Consider the following 27,319-nt stretch of genomic DNA (forward strand, 5'->3'; position numbering starts at 1 on the left):
CACGGACTTTCTGCACCAGATGATGGATTCAGAGACGCCGTTCTACCCGGGATAGAGTTTTCTCTCTCTTCCCTGAATCGCTCCAAGCGAACTCTTATCGACTGCATATAGTCGGTTTCCTTTCCCATACTTGTATATTCTGAACCAGTGACGTAAATAAAACATATAGAAAAATATATCTTAGAAATGATACTTTACGCATGAGATTGATATCATCATGTCTGTGTACTATTGGATAAATGCAAGGAGAAAGATTGTTTGAGGATTTTTGTGAATCGAAGTCACAAATTTGCACATAGTTTTCTCATAAAGTAGTATTATCTATACACATATTTGAAATTGTAGGGTACATTTTGCCCAGTTTCACAGAAACAAAGGATAATTACTGTTGTACACCATTTTCTTATTTAGTAAGAAAATCGGAAGACTGCTATTGCCAGTATATTAACAATACTATGGTGATGAAAACTATCAACGAAATAACTATCGTTCAAACATACACCACCATATCAAAATGATTATTTCGCATAATGTTGCGAAACATTTTACTAGCAAAAGTGAACAACTCTTTCAAATTTTGCGTACGCTGTATGTCTGTCTGTGTATCGCCGTACTTTACCATATTGTATTACTGTTGCATGAAGCAAAAGGCACACAGTCGACCATGACTTCTTCATATTTTCGTTTAGTGATGGTACTGTTGACTGTCTCGTAGCCACACTACGGCAGGGGGACTGTCCGGGTCTGCTGTCCAATTAGTTTCCAGACAATCATTTTTCGAAGTCGTATTTGTACAATGTATCTCTTTCTGATATGCTGGGCCTTCTCCTCGGAAGGCTCCAGAACTTTTGGTCACACCCATATGTGGAAGCGTCCTTCAGAGTTTCCGGAAGTTTTTCATTCAGTGATTCAGGCAGGAATGACATCAAAATAGATGTCACCAGCGTCACCACTGCCAATACGCCGAACATGTAGTACAGGCCAGACGTTGCTCCCTGTTCACAGAAAAAGAGTGCCGTTACATTTCCTGCTATCGCTGATAATAATTTAAAGGCTTCTGCTTCTTCGATAACGTAGCCGTCAAATGAAATGAAAAGACACGTGCACTTATTAACGCATGTTGTAGCACGACGCCTCTAATAATCAAAACAACCTGGGTCCCGTGTTCTACCCCACCAAATGCTTGAATTCTGAATAAAAACCATCGGCAATGTCGACCAAAGACTTTGGGTATAACGAGTCACCCACATTATGCCAACAGTCCTATTAAGGCGGGCGGTGGAGAGGAGGTACTTTCAAAGCAGTCTGTTTTCTTTCAGTTCGGAAACTTCCTAGAGGACGGGAGAATCAGTAATGATCAACGGCATGGGGATGCAAAAGTCAGTGGAAACCACTGCTTTAAAAGCACACACATTGCATACACAGGACGCGTGACCTGAAACATTGTCATGTCGATGTTTTAAATTGACAAGGTTCTGGATTAGTGCTACCAAGGGGAAGATGGCCTCGAGGAAAAGAATGAATGATCACAGAAAGAACAAGTCTACCAATCGGAGTGTGGGGTGTCAGAAAACTGAACGTGCGGGAGTACCTATAAAATCTAAAGAGAGTAATGCAAAGAGTCAGTCTAGATATAGCGGGACTCAGTGAAGTAAAATGGAAAGATGATGAAGATTTATAATAAGGATCAAATCTAGAGTAGCTGAAAATTGGTATAACTGGAGTAGGATTCGTTATGAATAGGAAGGTAGGGCAGGGAGTGAGTTTCTTTGATAATTCAGAATTATTCTTGTAAGCGTAGGCTTCCGCGGCCGTTGTCACAGTCAATAAAATTCTTCTGGATTGGAACTGCTTTGTCAACTGTCAAATTCCGACCTTTCGTCCGCCATTGCAAGACGCCTTCCTCAGGGTTTGTTGCTGACTCAGCAATAAACCCTAAGAAAGGCGTTTTGCAATAGTCGCCGAAACGTCCGAATTTCACAGCTGACAATGCGGTCCGAAACCCAGAAGAATTTTATTGACCAGAATTACTCTCATCAGGATCGACAGGAAATCAACGCCAACAGCAACTGATCACGTACACATACCGACATCACAAGCAGAGTAAGACATAAAGAAAGTATGCATGGGGATATTGAACAGGTAATGCTGTAAACTGAGACGACAGTCTAATGACATTGAGACACTGGAACATGGTAGTAGGAAGAAACATGAGAAAGAGTTACGGAATAATACGAGCTTTTAGCAATGAGTTACAAGCAAAGGTCTCAAAGGAGAAGACTGCTTCTGCAATAAATTTCATCAAGTAATAGTAAGTACACTATTCAAAAGTCACAACAGGAGGTACACCTGGAAGATTCTAGTTGGATTATATCACGATCAGAAAGATACTCCGAAGTTAAGTATTGGGTAGAAAGCCGTACCCACAAACAGAGACAGATTTGAATAACAATGTAGTAATGATGAAGAGAGGATTGAAAGGTAAGAGAATTGTCTGGAAGAATCAGCGTGGAAGGAAGTGATCTATGAGCTGAAGCACGAGGAATGATGATACGCATGCGAAATTCGCTAATGCTATAAGTACTGCGACAGTGAATTTCATGGTACGCAATTGAACAGAAGAGGATTGGACGTCTCTAAATCGCAGAAGTTGTACAGACAAACATACGTCTACAAGGCAGGTAACGGCAAAGGAAGCTTTTGCAACAGAAAAAATAATTAAGATGATCAAATAAAGAGGAAAGTACAAAAATCTTTGGCAAGGAGATGATTACAGCAACGTAAGTCACTTAGGAACGAAGTAAATAGATACGGCAGGGAAGCCAAGGAAAAATGGTTGCAGGAAAAATGTGAGGAAACTGAAAAAGGAATGGACGTCGGAAGAAATTAATTCAGCATATAAAAAGTCAACACAGCCTCCGATTAAATTAAAAAGAAAGGTGGAAACATTAATGGCGCAATGTGAATTTCATAATTACATGCAGAAGAGAGAGCGAATACGTGCAAAGAGTACACTGAAGACGTGTACGAGGGAAAGGGCCTGTCTGATGACGTGATAAATGAAGAATATATGGAAGATATCGGGGATCTAGTTTTAGAAGCTGGCTTTAACAAAGCACTGAAGAACTGGAGATCAAATAAGTCGGAACGGATGGATAGCATTCCTTTGGAATTTTTGAAATCGTTGGCGCAAGCAGAAACCAAACGACAGTTTAATTTGGTTTGCAGAATCTGACAATGGAGATATACCGTCAGGCTTTCGGGAAAATATCATCCACGAAATTCTGAAGATAGCAAATAAGAGTGAGAAACATGGCATAATAAGTTCTTGCATCCAAGTTGTTGACAAAAATAATATACAGAGGAACGGAAAATAACTGTTTAGATGACCACTGTTTTGGCTTTAGAAAAGATAAAGGTACCAGAGAGGCGCTTCTGACATGACACTTTATAATGTAAGAGAATCGTCTGGAAGAATCAGTGTGGAAGGAAGTGGTTTATGAGCCGAAGTACAAAGAATGATGATATGCATGTGAAATTCGCTAATGCTATAAGCACTGCAATAGTGAATGTCACGGTATGCAGCTGAAATGAAGAGGATTGGACGTCTCTAAATCACAGAAGTTGTACAGACAAACATACGTACATGATAGATAAGACTTCAGAAGGAAATAGGGGTACGTTACAGAGAAAGATGGATAAAATACAGCAAGAATCAGGAGCGAATTATAAGATTTTAAGACGAAAAACTAGGTGCTCTGATTAAAATAGTTTTAACAGAGGGATGCAGTCTTTCACCCCTACTTTTCAATGTGTGCATCGAAGATCTAATGACGGAAATAAAGTTTCAATTGGAACGAAAGATATCAATGTTAAGATACGCTGATGATATTACTATTCTTATTGAAAATAAATAAGCATTACAGAACGTCTTGAATGGAATGGTTTAATACACAATATCGATTGAGAGAAAATGGTAGGAAGGCAAAAATGACGAAAAATTGATATAAAATATTATTAAAATGAAATATATGCATTACTACAGAGAAACAGAGCTAGGGAAAAAATTCAAGTGTAGGGATTATTGGCGAGAAGAAAATAAAAAGAAAAACAATGTTACAGATATGGAAGGAATCACAGGCAGAATAAGAGAAAACATTATAAAATAAATAAAAAATATTACATGAAAAAGCATTTAGGTTCATGCACCACTGTGGTCATGCTCCGATGATAAATGACCCAAAGATCGGTGCAAGATACTAACTAGTGTTTTTAATACAAAAGTAGAACAAAAACTACAGAAAAACTCTTCAGTCAACTCTTCTTCCAGAAGCTAACAAATAGAAAATGTACTTCGCGATCACAAAATGAAATTCAAATCGAAATATACCCTACTTAACAAAAAAGAGGGAACTTACACGGGATGTGACGGTCATAAACCGCATTCGAATTGTTGGTTATCGTAGCGCTTTAATATGCACAGTAGAAGTGTGCATAAAACTGTAATGAAACTATACCAGTAGGATAGAGGCCATAAATGTTGATTACTTTTATTTATTTTAGAACAGGATTAAATTAAAGAACAAGTTCAGTATCTTAGACTACGAAGAGTATACTGATATTGAAGAAAGAAGGAACTATTTAACTAAGGTACTCGGAAGGGCGTTGGGTGTACCATGAAATCAAAGGGAAAGAAAATCTCATATTAAACATGGCAGCTGTTATGGAGAAAAAGGGAATTTCAAGGAAATGAACGGGAGCAGTTATACAGAACTCAATTAAACAAATCAGTTCGAAAATGACCTCGATGGTGTGAGAGAGAGTACAGTGATACCTTTGTAAGAGATGTAACTGAGAAAAGAAATGAGACAGAAAATAATTATAAGTTGTAGAGCAATTAGCCTCCTCTACACATTATTAAAGATTTTCATTAAAACTATTGACAATGAGGAGGAACATTAGATTTTAATCATGAATATGAACAAACTGGGTTTAGAAGTGAAAACAGCATAATGGGTCATTATCAACACTTCAACGATGTTCTAAAATGGGAAATGAATAGCAATAAATTAACATTTTACCTTGAGAAAACGTTCCGCATTATTTCCACATTATCTGCCCAAAAAGCAGTTGAGAAACAATATTCGTTCACCCTACACTACTGCTATTCCTAGCTACTCTACAGTTTTCAAAATTCTAAGCAGAAGCAATGCATATTCACAGAACGCAATTTATATACTATAAAAACCATCTTCACTTTGATGATGAAATCAGTCGTAGGGTTACCTTCAGCACGGATAAACTTCAACCAAAAACGACACACTAGTGAGTGTTGATACGTATGGCTGACAAATGAAATATAGTAACACGAAAGTAATGTGTAATTAACACCTCGAAAAGAAAATCGCAAGTGAAATTTGAGATCGTTTGCTAAACCGAATACAGTATCTTAAATGAGTCTCTCACATGTCTGAAATGGAAAGTTCACACACAACTAGCACCGAAAATTTTGACTTGTTTAGATGAGGCACAGACTATTAATAAGAAAACGGTTAAAAACATGAAAATGGCTCACTGAGAATTGGACACATGCATATTATGAAATAGTACGAGTAGATGACATAAGAAAGACAAAAATTGTCGGGAGACTGATGAAGTTCTTTGTTGGTCAGTATGAAAAATAATTTTTAAAAAAGAAGGAGACGACAGCTAAATAATGGAAGCTAGGTCGTCGGGTTCAGAAAAGACGCAGGAGCCACGAGCTTCTTATTAATGCATGGAGAAATTAAAGAGAACGCATTTATGGTAAATTAATAGTTGCGGTCATGATCGCTATAACATAACTGCTGTGAAACAGTGTAGTATCTAATCATTACCTATAAATCAAGTGAATACGTACCATATAAGCAAGGTAAGGGGGCGAACACATGACGCACTGAACAACGACGTATTCGATGGCGATGGCTATCTGCCGTATACATGTTGGGTGTATTTCAATACTCTGCAGGTTTGTTAGCGACAGCGAGGAGCTGGCACAGAACTGTAGCACCAGAGACGCAGTCGTTAACATCCACTGAGGAAATGAATCTGAACAAAAGAAATCATCCGTCTCAAAATGTAGCAAATGACAGTACAGTTTCAGTTGTTTCTTATTTTAATTTTTTGGTAGAATCATCAGTGGAAAAAGGAGACTTTCTACTTACTTGCAGTCAGGAAAACAAGTACGACACACACGGCGGCAGCCGTCAGTAATATGAAACAGTGCGTTATACGTCTGCCGATCCTGTTTCCTATTATGTGAACAGCATATCCTGCAAAGAACTTCAAAATTCCTTGCGCAATGTAAACAATGAAAGGGTTCTCTCCAAAACTTCTGCTGTTCATAAGCAAGGTGAAAATAACGAGGGAACTCGCAGACCTGTTAGCAGAAATAGATTTGTTATTAATACTTACACTAAACAATAAGAAATATCCCTACTGAAAGCAACTCGTATAATAATTTTTAAGAAAGCATCATATACAATAAAAATACTCCACTCGGTAGCAGAGGTCTAGGAATTCGCATCTAAGAACGTCACAGAAACGTCTTAGGTTCTGATTTACGCCTTATACTCAGCTCCAAACCAACGGACCGCGACCGCTTCTGGAAACGAAGCTGCTTCTACTTCGCGTGAGGTTAGCTATCTTCACTGAAACAGTCAACCGATGCCAGAGACTCCTCCACATTTCTGACGAGACCCTCCGGTAAGCAGACGGCCACTGACCTTCATTCCTGGCCTGTACGCTGTTTCCCTAAGGGGCTCTAACACCCATCTAGCGCTGGAGCTCGCAATGACCAGGGAACCTATCCCCTGAATTTCTCAGGACCTCAGCCTCAAGAGAAGAGGTGACCCACGCCGACTCAGATGTTCTTTCAGCAATGGGCGATACCTCAGAGACGGACGGGGAGTACCGTAGAGTCAGTTACCTCCTTTCACCTTGCTCCCAGGCAGGACCCTCTGTTCGCCATTTACTGTCATACGAGTGTCGACCATCCAAAATGAGCGAACCAGCAGGCGAGAGGGAGCACTGCCGCATCTAGAATCCTAGGCGACGCTGTGGGCACCACATGTGCCAAAACCTTCATCACGGATGCCCGAACACCACCGCAGCACGATAAATAAATGAGGATGTTTGAGTGCTGAACAAATACTCCTGTTGCTAAATAAAAATAAACAGTACAGACCTGAAGCCATGACCAAACAGATCCGAGTTGTTTCCGGACAGTGGCCAACTTCCCCTGCATCCCCATACACTGTCTGGCTACATTAATTTGAACACTTGTTAAAAGCTTGAATAACCACGTTTTGCAGCGCGGACCATGGGGAGATGTGAAGGAAAGAATTCAGTGAGACTCTGGAAGGCACCGACTGGGATACGGAGTCACGCCGACTCCGGTGCCGTGAGTAGCTGCGCTAGGTTTTACGATTGAGGTTGTCCCGATCAGCATGCTCTCTTAGATTCTGGATTGAGTTTTAATCTGAGGAGGTTGGTGTCCAGGGGAGTACAGCAACCTCATCTGCGTGCTCCTCGAACCAGAAACGTACATTGTGAGGTACGTGATAAGTTGTATTGTCCTCCTGGTAGATGCCATCGTGCGGAGGAAAAAGAAACTGCATGCGGGGGTGGATATGGCCTCAGGCATAGATGAATAATCGTGTTGATGCATCGTACCTTCCAGAATGACGATATTATCCAGGGAATGCCACGAAAACATCCCCCAGACCGTAACTCTACATAATGCTTGCACGTTCTTGGCTTTCAGACATTTAATGCCGTACACGCCAACGGTGACCTGATACCTGGAAGGTCACCTGTAGCCATTCGGTGCGTTCAGTTGCGGTATTTTAGTACAAATTCCAGCCTCCTTCGCCGATAAAAAGTACATGAAGCCGGCCAGTGTGGCAGAGTGGGTCTAGGCGCTACAGTCTGGAACCGCGCGACCGTTCCGGTCGCAGGTTCGAATCCTGCCTCGGGCATGGATGAGTCTGATGTCCTTAGGTTAGTTAGGTTTAAGTAGTTCAAAGGTCTAGGGGACTGGTGACCTCAGATGTTAAGTCCTATGGCGCTCAGAGCCATTTGAACCAGTACATGAACCAGACTCTTGCTGTGCAGACCAATTCGCAGCAGCATTAACTGAACGGTAGTTGGGCAGTCACTGTGGCAGCCCCTTGGTTCTTCTGGGAGGTTGGTTGCTCAACAGTTGCGCGTCTGTTCACCCGTACACTTCTCCGCCAACTGTGGTGCCCCACATTTGCCTTGGCGCTGGTTTCGGATAGCACAATTTTGTAATGCACGGTATACTTTAAGAACGGCGACAGGCGAACAGTTTACAAACTCAGTCGTTCCGGAAATGGTTCCAACCTTTGACCTGAAAGTCAATGATCATTCCCTTTTTGATGTCAGATAAATAGCTTGGTTTCCGGCAACGACTGAACTGTTTTCCGCGTCACCCCAACACGCTTTATATACACTTCACTGCTTGTGCTGCCACCTGCGACCGTGAGTGGTTATTATACGTTGCAGTCGAAGACAGGCATTAGTCACATTAGTGTGACTGGACTTTGTAGGACAAGTTTAGCCCCTTTAGCCCCTATCCGTCTTTAATCTATGTTCGTCTATACAACAAGGAATACAGCACTAAGCTTAGCAATAGCCAGCTAGTAAACTGAGTCTGTTTATCAATACACTAAAAAGTCAATCCACGCAACACTAATGCACGAAAACTACGCAGCCACTTAAAATGACTTAATCGACATTATTTATCAAAGTTTAAAACATACGTACCATTCATGTCTTCACATAAGCACGCGAAAACAAACACTATAGCAATTGCTATCTGGGAAAAGGTAGTTACTGTGACTGTGACTGCGACTATATTCGTATTTATTTTATGTCTTCATTTCATATACTTCTACTTATGTTTGCTTTGCAAACTGACTGAGACGAAATTTTCATCTTATTACGGGTATAAGCATTCCTTTACACTCTCGCATTTGGTTGTTAGAAGTACATATTAATGAGGTAAAGCACTGTGGCTGGTTTAGCGTGAGAGCAACTACATGTCCGTCTTCGTCTCTTGGTTACTAAAGAAGAAATGAAGAAATACAAAGATGCTCTCATGGCAATTTTGAATGCATTGAAGTTCTCTGTATCTGAAATATTAACTTCAGAATCGTATAGAAAATGGAGCAGCAGTAGATACTAGCCAGCGTATATTCATCGCTTTAAAAATCAGTTACGAACAACAAATTTTGAAAAAATATGGTAAATAAAGTAAGACTTGAGTCACTGACAAGAACATTAATTAATATTGCTGTTTGACATCTCTGTTGTGTAGCTTATTTCTACAAGAGGAAAACTGTTAATAAAATTAAAAGTTTGGGACAGAAATACAAGTCTGCTAGATTCAAGTCTGATTTTACTGTTGCTTAAGTATATTGTTGGCCTAGTATAATTTCTAACCGAAACGGACAATCAGCATGACACCAAGGGCTGATTTTTTGGCAAGACAACAGGAAGTATAAATAGCAGATCCCTGTGTAGCCACCTGTTACACATCATCCCCGCTGAGGACTGAACAGGAAATGTGAAAGGTAGATATAAGATTGTACAAGAAGAGGAGAGGTGAAATTGGCTAGTGACTCAAATAAGTGAAAAAACTACTGAAAACAAATTTCCTATTAAAATAGGAATACAATTTTCTTAAGACGTGGATTGGAAACACATTCCGGTGGCAAATGGCAATGATAGATGTGAGGATAATGGAAAGGTGTTAGAAGTGAATGTAAAGACCGAAGTTGGTAACACAAAGTTTGGAATTAAACTAGGAAGAGAAAAAGATCTGTGTGTATAGTTTAAATGAAATCTCTCTATACCAGTCTGTGGACCCTTAAACTATTTACTCCACTGAAGATCAGTTTCATTACTACTATTATTGTTATTGTATTTTGGTGTTTAGCTGTTGTAAGCATTGTTGACGCTGTGAAAAAACTGTCTCATTCACAAGTACCTATCCAACAAAAAAGCACAATTGTGATTACCTAGATTACATTAATCGTTTAACTACTGATATTGGTCATATATACTTGTATTAACATGCACTAAGGTAAACCTGAAATAGAAAAGAAATGAAATTGTTACAGGTAACAACAGCTGTGAAATTTATATAACATATTGTCAAGTGTGTAACATTCTACATAAGAAATTCATACAAAATATACTGCCAGCAAAAAATTAGTACACCGTTTTAGGCGTTTCCAATTCATTCAAGATTTATTGTTGCAACAGCGCAAATGGAGTACACCAAAAGATTACATTTACAGACCAATAGCACAAACAATGCTGAGATTCCAGGTATCGACCGATGCTGAAATATCCGTTAGTACGCAGTGTACTCTCCACGGGCATCAATTCAGGCGCTGACTATGCAACCAATCGGTCGTACAGATGGCGAATACCGTCCTGGGATACGTTATGTCTTGTTGCTCGACTTGTTCACGTAGTTCTGTAAGAGTTGTTGGCTGACGAGTTGCACGAGTGACTTCTTGTCCCATCATAACCCACAAGTGCTCGATTGAAGACAAGTCCGAAGGTCGTGATGACCAGAGAAGTTGCTACACTTCTTGCACAGCACGTTAAGTTTCACGGACAGCGTGTAGGCGACTATTATCTTGTTGGATCATCACATCACTTTCCTGCTGCAAGAACGGCAAAAGAACGGGTCAAGCAATATTCTACTCGCATCGAACACTGATTAGCGCCCCCTCCAGAAACACCAAAGGCGAACGAGTGTTGCAGCTTATGGACTGAAGACCACAACAACAACAACGAATTTAGTTGATGAAAGGAGACAATATAAAGAGGCAGCGAAAGAAGCAGGTGAAATGGAACACGAACGACTAAGAAATGAGGTTTAGAGAGAGAGCAAACTGGCTAAGCTGGAGTGGCTAGAACGCTATACATGGTATTTCCGTAAGAGCGTGCAAAAATGTAACAGGACGTAGAGAATACTCCACTTAATAATTGGAGGTTCAGACCGCTAAGCAAAGAAGGTAAAACCGAATAGAGGAAGGAATATTTATAGAGGCTCTGCATGGGAATGAAGTTAAAGATGATATTATAGAAAGGAAAGATGAATCAGATAAAGATGAGAAAGGAGATACGATAAAGCAGCAACAATACCACAGATCACTGAAATGCCTAAGTGGAAACAAAATCCTGGAGACGACATACCGTAAGAATTATTGAGATCCTTAGGGAAGCAAGACATGACAAAACTATTCCACATTATGACTCCACACGAGGTAGGAGAAATACCGTCATAGGTTAGGAAGAATTGAATAAGTGCAGTTAAAAAGAAGGCAGGTGCTAACGGGTGTGAGTACTACCGAAATCATTGCTTCAAGAATTCATAGCTGCAAAGTATCGATACGAATTGTTTAGCAATGAAACGGGAAAGTGATAGGAGCCAACCTTACGGAAGATCAATCTGGGTGGAAACCCCAGAGGCAATGCTGAGCTTACGACTTATCTTGAAAAATAGTAGGATAAAAGGCAAACCTTTGTTTGTAACATGTGTAAAGCCAGAGGAAGTTTTGAGAATGTTTATGGAATATTTTGTCGGTATTTAGAGGAAAACAGATATACTACTATACTACTATACAAAATGGCTCTGAGCACTATGCGACTTAACTTCTGAGGTCATCAGTCGCCTAGAACTTAGAACTAATTAAACCTAACTAACCTAAGGACATCACACACATCCATGCCCGAGGTAGGATTCGAACCTGCGACCGTAGCGGTCGTTCGGTTCCAGACTGTAGCGCCCAGAACCGCACGGCCACTCCGGCCGGCCAACTATACACAGCGTTTATGTTCTGGAGTAATATTTAATAGTTCGTTATGAACCGGCTTACAGCTTTCGAGCCATCGTCAGAAAACGTAATTCTAAACAAATAGTCCACACATCAGTGAAAGTTGATAGCTATACAAAGACTGTTTTTCAAAGACACGTGACTTACGAATATATATCGATACAGGAAGATAAGCATAATGTTGCTTCGCAAAGAAGATCTAAAGAAATAAATAGACTGATAAGCCAACTCATTATGACCACTGCCCATTGCAAGCTTGGATGCCTCATAGTGGCGTTACGGACACGTGACGCAATAATAAATGTATGTAAACCTAGCAGAGACGGATGCGAATATATACGCAGCAAATGGAGAAATCCACTGAGATAAGCCAGTTTGCCAAAGTATAGGTTCTTATTACATAGAGGCGGTGAACGAGTATCCCTAAAAAAGTGAAACTAATCGAATATTCACGTACTACTGTCGTGACTATCTAAGGAAAGTGGTAGAAAGGCAGTGACTCTACCACTAGGCACCAAGTAGTTGGACGTCCACGGCTCTTCACAGAACGTTGGATTGGGAGGCTTGTCTGCTGTGTAAAGTAGCATAGATGGCGATCTGTGGCACCTTTGGCGAAAGGGCACAACGCCGGTGGACGCACATGTGTTTCATAGCACATCATTCAGCGGACATTGTTGAACAAGGAGCTCATCAGCAGACGACCCCTGCGTGTTCACCTGGATGACGGCATTTCTGTAAACGACCATCGACCTGTTGTAGTAAAAACGTGATTTATCTGATGAACCGGCGCTTTTCTAGTGGTAAACGGTCCAATATCGATGATCCCGAGCCCACTATAGTCGTAATTGACGATGTCGTTGGGCCAATATGTGCCTCCACGAATCCAGTACGCAGACAGCTTTAAAATGACTGCTCATTCAAAACCACACTACATACATACGGATCCGCGAAAACAATTCCACAAACAACTCAAACAATACTAAAACCAGTCACTGTGGAGCTACAAGGACGACTTGTAATTCGTCATGGGACCTGTGGTATTAATCGAAGACATTAGGTCAGCTGCGGACCACCCACATCCCTTCATGCTTGATCTCTTCCCTAACGACGATGTCGTCCTTCAACAGAATGATTGTCCGTGGGTCGAAGCCAGAATTGTGCTATAGAGGTTCGAGGAGCCTGAGCGTGAAATCACGTTAATGTTTTGGCCACCAAATTCGCATGATGTGAATCCGATGGTCCCCATCTGGGTCGCTATCGAGAGACATCACTGCGTACAGAAACCAGGAGTCAGTTATTTAAGGGAATTACAGGACTTGTGTGTAGATTCTTCGTGCCACATAGCTCCACAAACCTATCGACAAACTGTCAGATCTTTGATACTCATAATCTGTGTATATTGCGTTACAAAGATGGCCCAACCAGCTTTTAAACAGGCGGTAATAAAGTTTTGCCTCGTCAGTGTATTACAGCACTTCATCATCAAAAACGTTGTCCTGTTGAGTAATGGCAGAGCCCACTGTGTTATACAGACAATCTAATAACCGTGATAAACAGGCGGTGAATGTTGACTGGTGATTATGATGGTAGCAGGGATAAAACACAGGAAATGAAATGTTATTTACTGCTTGTACAGATTTCAGACTGAAGTTATGAGTGCCGAGTGAGACGTGGGACTTAGGGACGGCAGGAAAAGGTGTGGACGGGGCCTAATCAGTTACCGTTGGTTACACGGTAAACACGTCAACTTTATTTAAGGAAGGAATTTTTTAAAAAACTATCATTTTAAAAAAATTACTGTAACACAAGCTGCACTGATGGCTGAAGGCCTTATTAAGAAAGAATTCAAATTATTTGTCGGCTGAAGGCCGCAATCAATTGGAATAATTTAAACAATTTTTTTTAACAATTGACACAATCATACGAAATAAAGAAGGGAGTGATCCGCAGACAGTGCTCCAATGATCGACCTGGGAAAGTCCCTCAAACGTAAGTAAGGTGAGACAGGCAGCCCAGTGTAATACTCACTTAACAGGATGGCAACTCAAACTAGTCACAGTTAAACGCAAGACCAACACTCCCGCAAAATCTGCCTAGCGTCCGATGCCTAATACAACGATGGAATAACCCATGCCAGACAGACGGGTTGACTACACTCCTCACATCGTAAACAACAAATATTATACAAGAGACCATGTTCAAACATAAGAATAATCCTAGGTAATGACAGCAATTTGTCTCCACGAATCCGGTACGCAGACAGCATTAAAATGGCTGCTCATTCAAACCACACAAGATGCACACAGATCCGCGTAAACAATTCCACAAACAACTCAAACAATACTAAAACTAGTCACTGCGGAGCAACAAGGACGAATTACAAGTCGACACAAACACAAAGAACCCAGAAGCCGTCGGAAGACCAAATACACGTCGTCCGTCGAGACGACCGACCGAACGACCAACCAACGGTCGCTCTCGCTCAAGTCAGGCAAGGCAAACGTCGTAGTATGAATCGCCAACTAACAGCTTGTTACCATGAGGTCACTTCGGCGGACGGACACACACACAATGGTGGCGGTTTCACAACTCGGATTTAACGATCCATTCAACTTAAACTAGCTGAATCCGGTCCTCGGCGTGGTCGTGCATTCTCGCGACCACATTCGTCCATCGGGCAGTGCATGTATCGCCAGCTGTCCCTGCGAGTACTGGCGCTGTGCGGACCTCTCTGCTGCTCCGTCCCAACTGAACTCCCACACAACGAACCGGAAATACTAGAGGTCGCTCCAAAGATAGTACCACAGTACTCGCTATCGATAAACGCCGCTGCTGCCACTCACGGGCAGACAAAACGAGCAAACGTAGTGGTGCCAGTGAACGCACTAAGAAAACGAGAGGTCACAATCCGAATACACGACGTCAACCTGTCAACGGCTCAAACGCGAGCCGGGGCGCGGCTCATCGAGCGACATGAAAGACGAGCAACAGTCACGAAGAGAGTGAGGCAGGTTTGCAGCCTGCTACTGATATTATTGAATCTATACGTTGATAAAGCAGAAAAGAAAATGAAAGAGAAATTCAGAAACGGAATTAAAGCCGACGAGTACGAATAAGATTGTCTTGAAGAGATATTTACATGATGAAAATATGAAAATCAAGCAAAGTAATTAGATTAGGAAATGAGACACTAAAGGCAGTAGATGACTTTCGCCAATTGAACATTTAAATAACTAATGATGGCTGAGGCAGAGATTGGCAATAGCATGAAAAAAATTTCTGAAAAAGTGGAATTTCTTAACATATAATATAGATCTGGCTGTTAGGAAGTGTTGTCTGTAGGTATTTCGAGTTTAGTTTTGTGCTGAAGTGGGATGTGGACTATAAGAAGTTCAAACGAGAAAGGAATGTAAGGTTTTGAAATGTGGTGCTGCAGAAGAATGCTAACATCAGATGTGTAGATCACGTAACTTACGAGTGAGTAGTAAATAGAGCTGTCAAGAAAAGAAATTTGTGGTGTAGTTTGAATGAAACAAGAAGTTGCTTGATAGGACACATTCTAATACATCACGGCATCATCAGTTTAATACTGAAGGGAAGTTATGGAGGTAAAAACTGTAGAGGGATACCAAGAGATGAATACAGGAAGTAGGTTGAAATGTAAGTAGGTTGCAGCAGTTATTCGGAGACGAACAGGTTCGAACAGGATAGACCCACGTCATGGTCATGAGCTGTAGAAGATCAGTCTTTGAACTGAAGACCACAACAATAGTACTCTTCCAATTTCTACATGTATCTAAAGATAAAAGAGGAAACTAAAATATTGCGTAGTATTGAAAGATGTAGTAGTTTCGATAAGTAGCTAGAATAATTAAGTAATTATTTTAAATTTCTTTGTTACAAAATGAGAGAGGTTTGGAGTGTCCTCGTGTATTCAGCCTGGAGGCATCGTCTAAATCATTGGTTGCCAAATGTTTCTATTCAAGAGCCAACACTGACATTGTGGAGCGGCCTCTCGGGCTGCATATGTACCGATCTCATTACTGAATGGTAACTTACGTGAGTTAGTGTGTTATGAGCCCCCAACAGACTAGCTATAGAAAGTTGGATGCTGGCCCCCCAAGTACTGATCGGTAGAAGTCGGCATCATTCGGAAAACTTCGTGTCGACTCTTCTGTTTCAGGATGCTGCCAACCAAGACACCCCCAAAGTTGCGACACTGTAATTGCCTGACGAATTGTTGTTGTGTTGTGTGAGCAGTTTATTAATTAATTAGTAACCTTAATAGTACCTATATTTAAATGCGTTATGGAATTTGCAACTCGATCACAAACATTTACTAAATGCTTTGAATGTAATTTTCCTTCTACTCATTGCGTTGCATTACAACAGCTTTATTAATTCCATATTCCTTGCCACAAATATGCATAGCGTCTTAAGATGGCCGTCTCTATAATGCGCACTGACGACTGCATTTTGCTTCCATAGAATGTATTCGCAATCAGCTGTAAAATGGAATGACGATAATGGAAATTTGTGAAGGACCGTGACCCGAACCCGGATTTCCCGCTAATTGCTGGCGGTCGCCTTAGCATTTGGCTATCCAAGCATGACTCAAGGCCAGACCCAAGCTGCCACATGTCATCAACCATGTGCCTACAACCTGCACCTGTACAGCCGTTATGTTGATTCCCGTACAGGGGAGGCATTTTACTTGAAAGTCGCCTGCTCTGTGTCGGCGGATAAATACAACACTGCAGTGCCTGCGTTATTCCGAATTACTGTGCGATGTAGTGTTCCTTCGGACGTGCATGCATTAATGTATTCCATAACGCCTATAGCCGCTGCAGTTCCTGTTCTTTCCTACATGCGTGCATGTTCTGAGGATCTTTTTATTTTAATTCAGAATAACACACGCACTGCAGTATCGGATTTCACTTCCCTTTGAAATTTATCCTATAGCGTCTGATCGGTACGAGGCACACACTCCCATGAGTTGTCAGCAACGAGAGATAAACAGCAAAACATCCCCCACTCACATCCTCTAGCCACACACTGAAGCTGCTTACCGCCCCTGCCCCTGATGTAAACGGCCAACTTTACTTGACTCGTAGCAGATTTCACCAACGTGAATTAAAATAAAGGACATCTTACAATATTATTCTCTATGTAAGTTTGTTTTATTTGTTGCTGATTGTGAGCAGGAAAACTATTGTCCTGAGAAGTTCTCAATGTTAGCTGACGTTACTGGATTCAACTGTTAGTGCCTAGATGCATAGCGCTATAAAATACCACCGCGAACCGTGGGCTGCACGCATGCTTGATTCGGGCCACAGTTTTGACGACCGCCGGTCCAAATGCTGCGATATTTCAGTAATGTGACCGTATCCTGAAGCGGCCCTGACGACTGGTTATCTTCCACTGGGCGCAGTGTTCCGTAGCACGCACGTCCCTGCGGCAGGTGACCTCAGCCCCGAGGTACACCGTCACGGCACGCTTGTGAACGGGGGAAGGGGCTGGGGGCGACGGGCGAAGTGCGCGGCCCGGCCCGGCCCGGGACATTGTGGCGTTATATCAGTTCTTCAGCTTGCGTGGCATGAATCGTTGTTTCCACATATTGTCGAGGTTGGGACTCAAGCCTTACCGTCATTACAAATTTCGTCCAAATTTGTGATATATTCAGGACTTGACCAGATATGAAGTGGAAGCTATAATATATGAGAGTTTAGGGAAAATTGCATTTTTTGACTCAGGTCAGGCGAGGCATGAGTCACTTAAGTTAGCGTAGTTTATTCGCAGTGTTTGGTGCTGCTTAAACAGTGCACAACGACAATCCGAGGATCGTGGGTTTTTGTCCTTATGCGGAAACTTTTTCCTATTTTATTTTTTCTTTTCAATTTTTACGTTGCTTGCACTGCACATAAATCTAAACAATGCTCACTATGTCATGTTTGCTAATATTTTCATGAAACATCTCGTTTCGTTCATAAACCATTTTCGTGGCCTCGAAAGATTAATCTGCAGCCAACATTACACATCAAAGCTGAAAGTACCATTCGTTTCGAATATTACAGGATGATACCTATGTGAAGAACAACTAACTGAAGAGAACCAACCAGAGTTTGTCAAATAGTTGCTCTTCACACAGATAGCATACCTGTAATGTTCGGAATGAGCAATACTTTTAGCTTTGATGTGCAATGTCGGCTGCACATTAATCTTTCGACGACGATGAACGTGGCTTATGAGCGAAATAAGTCGGAGTAAAATATAAATAAAGTCAGCAATTGTCTGTCATGCATTTTATAAAATATTTTCGTAAAAGACATGGAAAAGAAAACAGGAAGAAAAACTTGGGATTTGAACTTAAATTTTCCAGGAAGATTTTGTAAGGCGTACATGAGAATTTCGTATATAAAATTATATACTTTTATTGTTTTGCAGTTGATAATTTACTCATGCTGAGGTGATATGCATTGTAAAAACAGGGGAAGTAGTAACTTTCTCGGTATGTGATACAAAGGCCGCATTTTTACAATTACATGGTTGTTTCAAACTTTCTATAAAGAGACAGACATGATTTACATTTATAAAAGGTTCTCTCTCATCCCGCGGTTTGCCACCAAACTAGGTGTAGCACGTCATTTCCCCGAATACTAATGAGAATAGCTGGTGATGTTCTGTGGACTCTGTTTTGAGCCACCTTTTTCGGGACGCAATTTCTTTTTCTCCTTCTATGAGATAAGAGCAGTTTGTGAATTCTTTGATGATATTCTTTACCTGATGGTCAAAACAGACATGGAAATGTTGCACTAGCGGAGAGGATACGGCAGAATCACTTTAATACTGCACGATGGCAATCCTTCTTCATCTTGAAAAATCTCGTAGTATCAACGTGGATTCGATAGCCCCGCCACACCCACAGGTCAATTAAAAGAAAAAATTTGTGTCCTCCATGTAGGGCTTCATCATATCACTAAAAAAAAATTATAAGCTGTTGCTAAGTCCCCCACATTTTGATTATTGCAGCGTAAGTAACGTAAAAATTTAAAATAGCGTTTTGACCCCACCACGCTCCGGTTACCAGACTGCTTTCTCTCCGCTGCGGAGACTACATTAAAATAACTGGTGATGCCTCAGACGAGCCACCACAAAAATGCTATTTTTTTTTCTAAATTCTTGGTCCTATGGAGCTCTCGCTTCTGTCACTCTGATACCTCGCCAATCTCTGCGTATGCCATAAATAAGGACGAAATGTGTGATGCGTAGCTCGGTCCTTTGTTAGGTGGAAACCACTTAGCTTGCCAAGTCATCATGTACCTGCTTCATAGCAGCCTGCTTCCTTTTACAACCACTTTTATAACTGGATCCTATATGACAAAAATATGAAGCTGTTGTCTGAAGTGAGAGTAGTCTGATACCGGCTTGCATCAAATTTACTATCTAGCAAAACATGTGAAGTTAACGTCTAAAATATTTCAACTGTTCATAGGAAATTTGACGAAAGACGTAAGATTAACTTTAACTACTAACTCTATCACTGTGATCAAAAATGCTTTACGTGTACACAATTCATAACCTACTACACTGAAATCGTAGTTCCTTACTGCAGCAGTTCTTTTTAAAACAATGGCAATGACCTTAACTCTGTTTAAGTAATGCTTATTTGCTTCTATTCGTTTTCATTTCAGAAAGAAGTAATAGGTAACATGTAATCAATACTAATTTAAAGTAGTTACTGTCCCTTAAACTGAATGTCAAATGCGCTGATTTAATTGCTGTTACCTGCTAATCACAAGCAGAATTGTGTTTTTGAAGAGATTCCTGTTCGTTAAGATGTTTATTATTCCCATATTGGGAGTTCTTTGATGACACAAAAATTTAAGCTTCATTGCGGTATCAGGAGGTAACGGCTTGCCATTTGTTGCCGCCACACGTTCGAGAATCTTCAGCGCCTCATCAGGACGCCCTTTGCTTAGTAGCCATCTTGGAGACTCGGGTAAATACCTAAAGAACAAAAATGTAAATAAATAAACAAGTAAACACGATAACAACTTTCACTTCCAATACATTTGAAGCAAATGCTGATGATCATTTCAAATAAATAAATAACGTAGGTAATAAATAATCCCAGCTGAAAGAAAATTGTAGGATCTTTGGTACGTTACCATTGCGTATTAAACCTGTAGCTTTGATTAAACGAAATAGTAAAACCCGAAGAGACTTTCTAATGTAAAGAAAGCTTCAGATACGAAGTCTGCCCTTAATCGCATGCAGATACACTGGATTATTAGTTTCAGCAGGGCTAAGCTGCTATCTTCAGATTTGCAAGGTTACAAATATCACGAAACTATTACACTGTTGTAGCCGTAATCGTAAATTTGTTTTTGTCATATCTCCGTGCAGAGGTTATGAAATCCTGCTGTGTGACAAACCGTATGTTTATTTTGTACCGGCGTAACGGACTGTGAATTTGAAATAAAAAAACAAAATTACTTTTAGATGAGTTATTACACCAAATATAGATATATACATACCAAAACTAACTTTACCTCATGGCTAAAAGAGAGAAGAACACTAAAAAATATGTGTCCTCATGGCCTAACACGAAGTGACACATGTGTCTGAGTTGGCAGCCAGCTGCATACTGCCGAATGCCAGTTGGGTTAATAAAGTAATACAGAGGAGTACCACCAGACGGCAGCAGTCTGTTGAATAATAATAAGGTGTAACACTAGAAGTGCCACACTTCCCCGTACCCCTAGTTGTACCATGTGGGTCATTTTGGACACACAGTAGAAAACCACCGTTTTATTCGTATTTGGGTGGTGTTCCGAATGTCTTCATGTTGGCAATAAGTCTCTAAATGAATAGTACACTGTCAAACACAAATTTTCAGAGTAAGCATTTTTTATTTTAATTTTAGAGAAGGAATTCCACAAACTTAATCAACCGTCGTTCAAACAAGGAGGTTAAACAATGTTATAATGTTTTTCTTTATAAGACGATTGAAACAGAATCAAAATATATTGTTTACGTGGGTATTGGTTCAAGTGGCTCTGAGCACTATGGGACTTAACATCTGAGGGCCTCAGTCCCCTAGAACTTAGAAGTACTTAAACCTAAGGACATCACACACATCCATGCCCGAGGCAGGATTCGAAACTGCGACCGTAGCGGTCGCGCGGTTCCAGACTGAAGCGCCTAGAACCGCTCGGCCTACATGAGTGTTAATAATATTTTTACTTTTATAGAAAAATAAAGTAAGTACCAAATATTTGTGGAAGATCCTAAAATGCAGCAGGTGACTAAAATGCTCTGCATGATTTCTTGGTTATTGCAATCAAGGAACTAAAACACAAGAACAAATAACTTCAGCCTATAACAATAAATATTTGGAAATATTTTAGAACAAAGACTCGACAGAATAGCCTCAGCTGGGAGTCAGACATTCGACAAGAGTTTTTGCTCGGCAGCTTTTGCACCCATGCTTGTTGCACTTGAAGCATACGCTTGATGTTCTATTTCCCTTTGTTGTTTTGTTGCTTGAGGAAACCTGAATTTGACAAGACCATTCACTTCCATATTGGCCAGTGCCGCTATCGAGTGCCTGAAAGGGGAAATTGACCTCTCTCGCATGTTTGTAAGAGACAGCAAGCTCTCTGTGACTCTGAGGATAAAAGTCCTGAATTTGACAGTGCCTTTTCCATACTGGCCAGCGCCGGTATCGAGTGCCTGCAAGGGGAGACAGGCTCCTGTCTGCAGTTTCTAGAGGGCAGCAAGCTCATCTGCTACTCTGAGGATGAAGTCCCGACGTGAAATCATCTTAGAGCTAGGTAATTTAAAAATTGTGTGAGCGTTATCATGGCAAGGTCAAGAATATTGTAAAAGACACGCACAGGCCTTCGGTGGGTGCCAGCTCGGACACTGCAGTGTCTAGCCATTTGGTCAATTACATCGACTCTATCCTTAGTCCCATTATAAAACTTCACAGTGTCTGGAAGTTTCTTGCCAGTATTCTCATTCGTCTGACATCCAGCATACTTGTTACTCAGAATACGGGTAGTTTTCTTTCTTTTTCCCCTGGTAAGCTGTGAGTAGATTGTCGCCTGACTTGTAAGTGTGTTGCATACAATGTGTCATCTCCACTTCGCGGTGCAGGAAGGACCTCCTTGAGTAATCTCCGAAAAGCTCCAACTAAACTTGTTCCTTTTTGTTTCAGTTCATCTGCCAGTTTCAGGAGGTGAAGAAGCTGTTAGTCGTGACGTCCCGTAAGGGCGGCGCACCTGATATCTGCTGTCGTGCAAGAGAACTGTTAGCAGTGTCCCAGACAGCATTGGAGAAGGGGACGGGGGAATTCCCCACTGTATAATATGTTATTCTGTAGCTTCCCAGTGTCATTCCGTAGGTCTACACGTCGCCACTCCATAGGAAACTGAAAGCCGCGCTGATACAAAACATCAGCCAACTTGTGAATACTTCGTATTTCACGTTCTTTTTGGCCCAAAGTATCATAATATACTCTAACATCTCGTGAATAACGTCTAGGCACGCCCAGAAGCTATTTAGCGTCTGAAAGCCGGTGTTACTGATATCAAATTGCGTTAAAATGCGTATGGGTCAAAAATGACCCACATGGCACTACTGATATAACAGGTAAATTTTTCATGCTTCTAGGTGAGCTAGGGGGATGAAATTTTGATGAGTTGTACAACCCCATAAATGATGAAAAGTCACGGGAGCGTTTGATCCTGTGATGATTCAGGAGGGGGCTACGGTTCTCGAAAAACCATCGTGGGTCAAAAATGACCCACACAGTACTTCTAGTGTTAACAATATATACATACTTGTAACAGTATATGAGGGTATAAAATGTGAATCACTAAAATGGAAAATACAACATGTCCCAAAATTGTACAACAATCCCACATCAGATATAGGCCAGTAGTTTTGAGCGCCTGTTCGACGACCCTTATTGAAACCGGGATTGACCTGTACCTTTTTCCAATCATTAACAACGTTTCGCTTCTCCAGAGACATACGGTACACTGCTGCCATAAGAGGGGCTAGGTCTTTCCCCTAATCCATATAGAAACCAGTGGTATTCCATCAGATAGCTTGACCTTCTATCTGCTGAACGTTTTAAGTTTCTGTTCCATGCTGTGGTGTCACCGCCAGACACCACACTTGCTAGGTGGTAGCTTAAATCGGCCGCGGCCCATTTAGTACATGTCGGACCCGCGTATCGCCACTGTGTGATCGCAGACCGAGCGCCACCACAGGGCAGGTCTCGAGATACGGACTAGCACTCGACCCCAGTTGTACGGACGACATTGCTAGCGACTATACTGACGAAGCCTTTCTCTCATTTGCCGAGAGACAGTTAGAATAGCCTTCAGCTAAGTCCATGGCTACGACCTAGCAAGGCGCCATTAGCCTTACATAGTTTGATAGTTATCGTATGAAATGTCTCATCAAGAACAATGTATACAACAAGGATTAAAAGTTAACTATTCCAGCAGCTACATACTTTTCTTTATAACATTAATAAGTATCCTGTTTCAGACCTCTATCTAGCCTACTTGAGATTACGCGTGCCTTTCGGCTACTTCAGTGTGGCGTAGCTGTCTTGTTACGCCACAACACATGCCATGGTCGCTTATTTCGATACCTGTCATTCTCAAGTTCGTACGACAATTTTAAGGCGGACCTAGAGTGGGATCTATCGAGGTGACACAGTTCTGGAAAAAAACTTTCAGTATTTTGGCGTTCTTTGTGTCACCCTTCATGTTGATGTCATTATGGCGACAGTGTGTCTGGACAGATGGCTTCGATCCGTTTACGGATTTAACATAAACCCAAGTCGGCAGATACAATTTCACTTTCCAATTCTTTAAATGCTCCATGGGAGGTCATCTTTAAGGTAATTTAGGCTTTGTGCGGTTTTTTGGTCTGTGGCGCTTTTGCAACGTTTAAATTTGCTATGAAACTCTCTTTGCTTTCGTAGCAGCTTTGTAATTTGGTCACAGTCATGCTAATGGGTAAGGAGATAGGCCCTCACCAAGGGAGCAGGAAAAAAGCTGGCGCAAAAGCTGACTGGAAGAAACCTCAACAGAGAAGGTTGAAGAAATAACCGGAAGAAGTTCGTGGGTTCTAATGCCAACCTTGTTCCTACATTATGTCTAAGAGAAAACTGATTTCCCTAGACTTGCAACAATGTTGACACTGTTTCATTTCGTCCAACTAGAGTGCTTCACATAGTACCCACCTACACAGCTCGCTTATTTTCGGTAATGGATCACTTACTGCTACTTTGCTACGAAGTTATAGGACCTCAAATACGAGCAAGAGAGTAGTGATACAAATGCGTTATTCGATCATTTTTTTGCCAATTTTTCTTCCGATATCTGTCTACCGAAAACTACATGAAGGCTCGCTGACCTCGAGAAGTTCACAATTTTGATAAAATAATAAGTGAAATATGAAAGAGAAACCATAAATATATTATAGCAATTCATCTTATTGTAATTTCCTGATTAGAGAAATGCCTTTAATGAAACCTCTGTTTTACTTAGAAAAATTTATATCAGATCTTGATGCCAAATTAAGCAAATATGTTGATGCAATTGAGCTACTCAACCAACTACCTGTTTTCAAGTTTAAGGTCAAACATCTAGTTAAGAGCACTGAATTGGCTTCACATTTGGACATTTTGAGGGTATGAGAGAGAGTTAAGAGAAGCTTATCACTACATCGAAACAGCTTTGAGGATTCGTAAGACAAGTCCAGTGATGGCTTCATCTTGTGAAGCCGTATTTAGCAATTTAATGATAATAAAATAATTACATAAGGTCAACCATAGGCATAGGCAGACCGTCAGATTAGTTATCCTGCAGATAAAACCCGACACTGCTGTTAAAATTTATTTCAGTGGCAAAATGAATGGATTTATTTCGCTGCATGCAAGGTAATGCAAAATAAAATGATAACAAAAACAAAATTGCTAGAACGGAATATTCGCTCGACAACTGCAGCCCTTTTTCTTATATTTCTGTATCGTACACGATTGTACTTAATTAGTAATTTATGTAGTAAAAACATATGTTTGTATCTGCAGTCGCAATTTATTTCTAAGGGTTACCATATTCGGTACGCTGTACTGTTCTCAGGCCATCCCCTGGCACACAGTCGTCACACTTATTTCCAAAGTAGGTGTGTCAAATACGTAACTGCGAAATAAGCTGACGGCTACATGCCAGGAAATGGACTGAGGATGGTATTGTGTGCCAAAACCAGTAATCATTAGGCAAAATAAATAAACTGCGACTGTAGACACAAACATATACTGTCTCAGCACTGTATTTGTCGCTGTTTCACCGATAGTATCGCGGGAATATGTAATTTGTGTAGTATCAATCATTTATGGGGAACATATAAAATCTCTTCTTTACTATACATCATACAACTAATGTACAGTTGCTGCCTAAACAACAAGTTACAGACCTTGTTTTACATTCAATTTTCTTAGAATACAAATGATACATTTAATTTGTTGTATGCAGCTTTTTCCATCAGCACAGTCAATTAATAATATTTTTTCCATTATGATTGAGTGTTTATTAATCCCCTTAAGAAATTATCAAAAATGCTAAATCTGCATGAAACAATTTGTAGGGAAGTTGTTTTGTGAGGTCAGGGGGCAGGGGAGGAGGAAGGAGAGCTTTGGCAGGTTTGCCACGACCGCTTTATTACTTTGGCACGTCTCTCAGCACAGTTGTCGAACTACAGAAGGTGTTGCAACCCTCACAACTTTGCTTGATACATGCGTATCAAAGGTGTAACTTAATGTAGCAGTGCTGGCCAGACCAAGTTTTAGCAGTAATCCTCTTGCATAGCATTGTGCCATCATGGCTGCTTCAGCTGACCAGCATGACCACTCGAATGGTGACCAGTGGCAATCAAGGATACTTAAAAAGCAGTGCGTCTGTTTGTCAAAATGGCTGATGACACAGATGTGTGTAAATACTGGCCGTCCAGTCAGCAAGAGTAACCAAACTGGCGACTGCTGTCGTGTCAGTAATCGGCCTGTTGCTGAGGGGACACTACTCTTCACCTGCCACCCGCAGGAGCAGCTGTCCCCATTCGCCATTCTATGAACTGCCTGTATAAGGGTCCAGCCTTAGCACCGATGGGTTGATGACCAACCTGAGACCTTCCCAGCATCTGATCCACAGCATGTCCACCATTCTCAAGCGCTGCTGGCCAGATGCCGAAACCATGTTTTGCTCTCCGGGTGTCATGCCTTTTGTCAGTTACCACATCTGGAGCAGGTCTCTAGCCTATTTGCTATCAATGTAGTAGTGCCTGACCATTGTGCCAGTACCTGAGAACCCCACCGCCAAGTAGGAATGTCTACCAAACGAGGTCGCTCCGCATCTAAGCTATGCTCACTGAGATGACCATACAACAATGGGTCAACACAAAGGACTGTGGGTTGAATGCCCACCCCTCCTGCTGGATGTTGGAGCAGGGTCTTTATTGTAGACTGAACCAACTAAGTAAATCACCTATTACCAAACTTAATCTGTCAGGAACCATCATCACCTACCCACTATAAAATCCAAGTCCCCTACATTATGTGTTAGATGTGCCTTGCTTTATTCTACCTTGCAAGTCGATTCTAAGGGATCATGATGTACTGGAGATGGAAGAGTAGGATAGAGAGTAGAAAGCACAGTAATCTAAATCGGGATAGTCTGTCAATTAGTCATATTCTGGGAGAAAGTGTCACATCAACAGAGAAGTGATATGGAGGAAATGGAAAGACTGTAACCAGAATATACAGAGTCACCTCATCTCAAAGACCTCTGCCAGTAACTCCTGTAATATAAAATAGGATTACCACTGGGAATAAACTACTAATAAATAAGTAACCATACTGGGTGATGGAGGAGGTCATGAATCAGCAGCTCAATGTTGAAACTGTAGAAGAAAGAACCAGCTCTTGGAGAGAATCATCAGTAATTGTAACCAAGAAGAGCATGCTACGAGTTAGGCATATCAGTTTTATTGTGACTATCAGTATTTTCATCACCAGACAGTCACAGAAAAATAACCAGTATCGAATATCACGAAAACTTTAGATAGCCTGGGGCAAAGTCAAATTTTTCAACTTTAGATTTGCTAAGTGTGTACTATGAGTTGGAAGCAGCAATGAGGAACCGACCCAACATCACCTACAGAGTTCAATCCACTCATTACTGGTACCAGCAAGTGTCATTCAGATTGAAGAAAGCACTGGTGACATTCCAAAACCTGTTATATTTTGATATTTTGTGCTATGAAACCTGAAACAAAGGCAGTGTATGATTATTTGGATGGTATTATAGTGTTTCTCATGGATA

General features: G+C 41.1%; 1 protein-coding gene across 2 annotated transcripts in view; it reads right to left on the reverse strand.

Annotated features, from left to right (window-relative positions):
- Positions 1 to 232: 232 nt before the first annotated feature.
- The window catches only part of LOC126475321 (solute carrier family 22 member 7-like), a 117,327-nt gene continuing 90,240 nt past the window's right edge, over positions 233 to 27,319 (reverse strand). For both annotated transcript variants that reach the window (XM_050103106.1, XM_050103105.1), the window contains exons 6-9: positions 19,701 to 19,922; positions 6,204 to 6,418; positions 5,900 to 6,087; positions 233 to 995 (exon numbers count right to left, since the gene is read on the reverse strand). In XM_050103106.1, the coding sequence (XP_049959063.1) occupies positions 771 to 995; positions 5,900 to 6,087; positions 6,204 to 6,418; positions 19,701 to 19,922 (850 nt within the window). In that variant the 3' untranslated portion in view covers positions 233 to 770. The remainder of the gene's footprint in view (positions 996 to 5,899; positions 6,088 to 6,203; positions 6,419 to 19,700; positions 19,923 to 27,319) is intronic.

Source organism: Schistocerca serialis, chromosome 4 (genome assembly GCF_023864345.2).
Source record: "Schistocerca serialis cubense isolate TAMUIC-IGC-003099 chromosome 4, iqSchSeri2.2, whole genome shotgun sequence".
Classification (NCBI taxonomy): Eukaryota; Metazoa; Arthropoda; class Insecta; order Orthoptera; family Acrididae; genus Schistocerca; species Schistocerca serialis.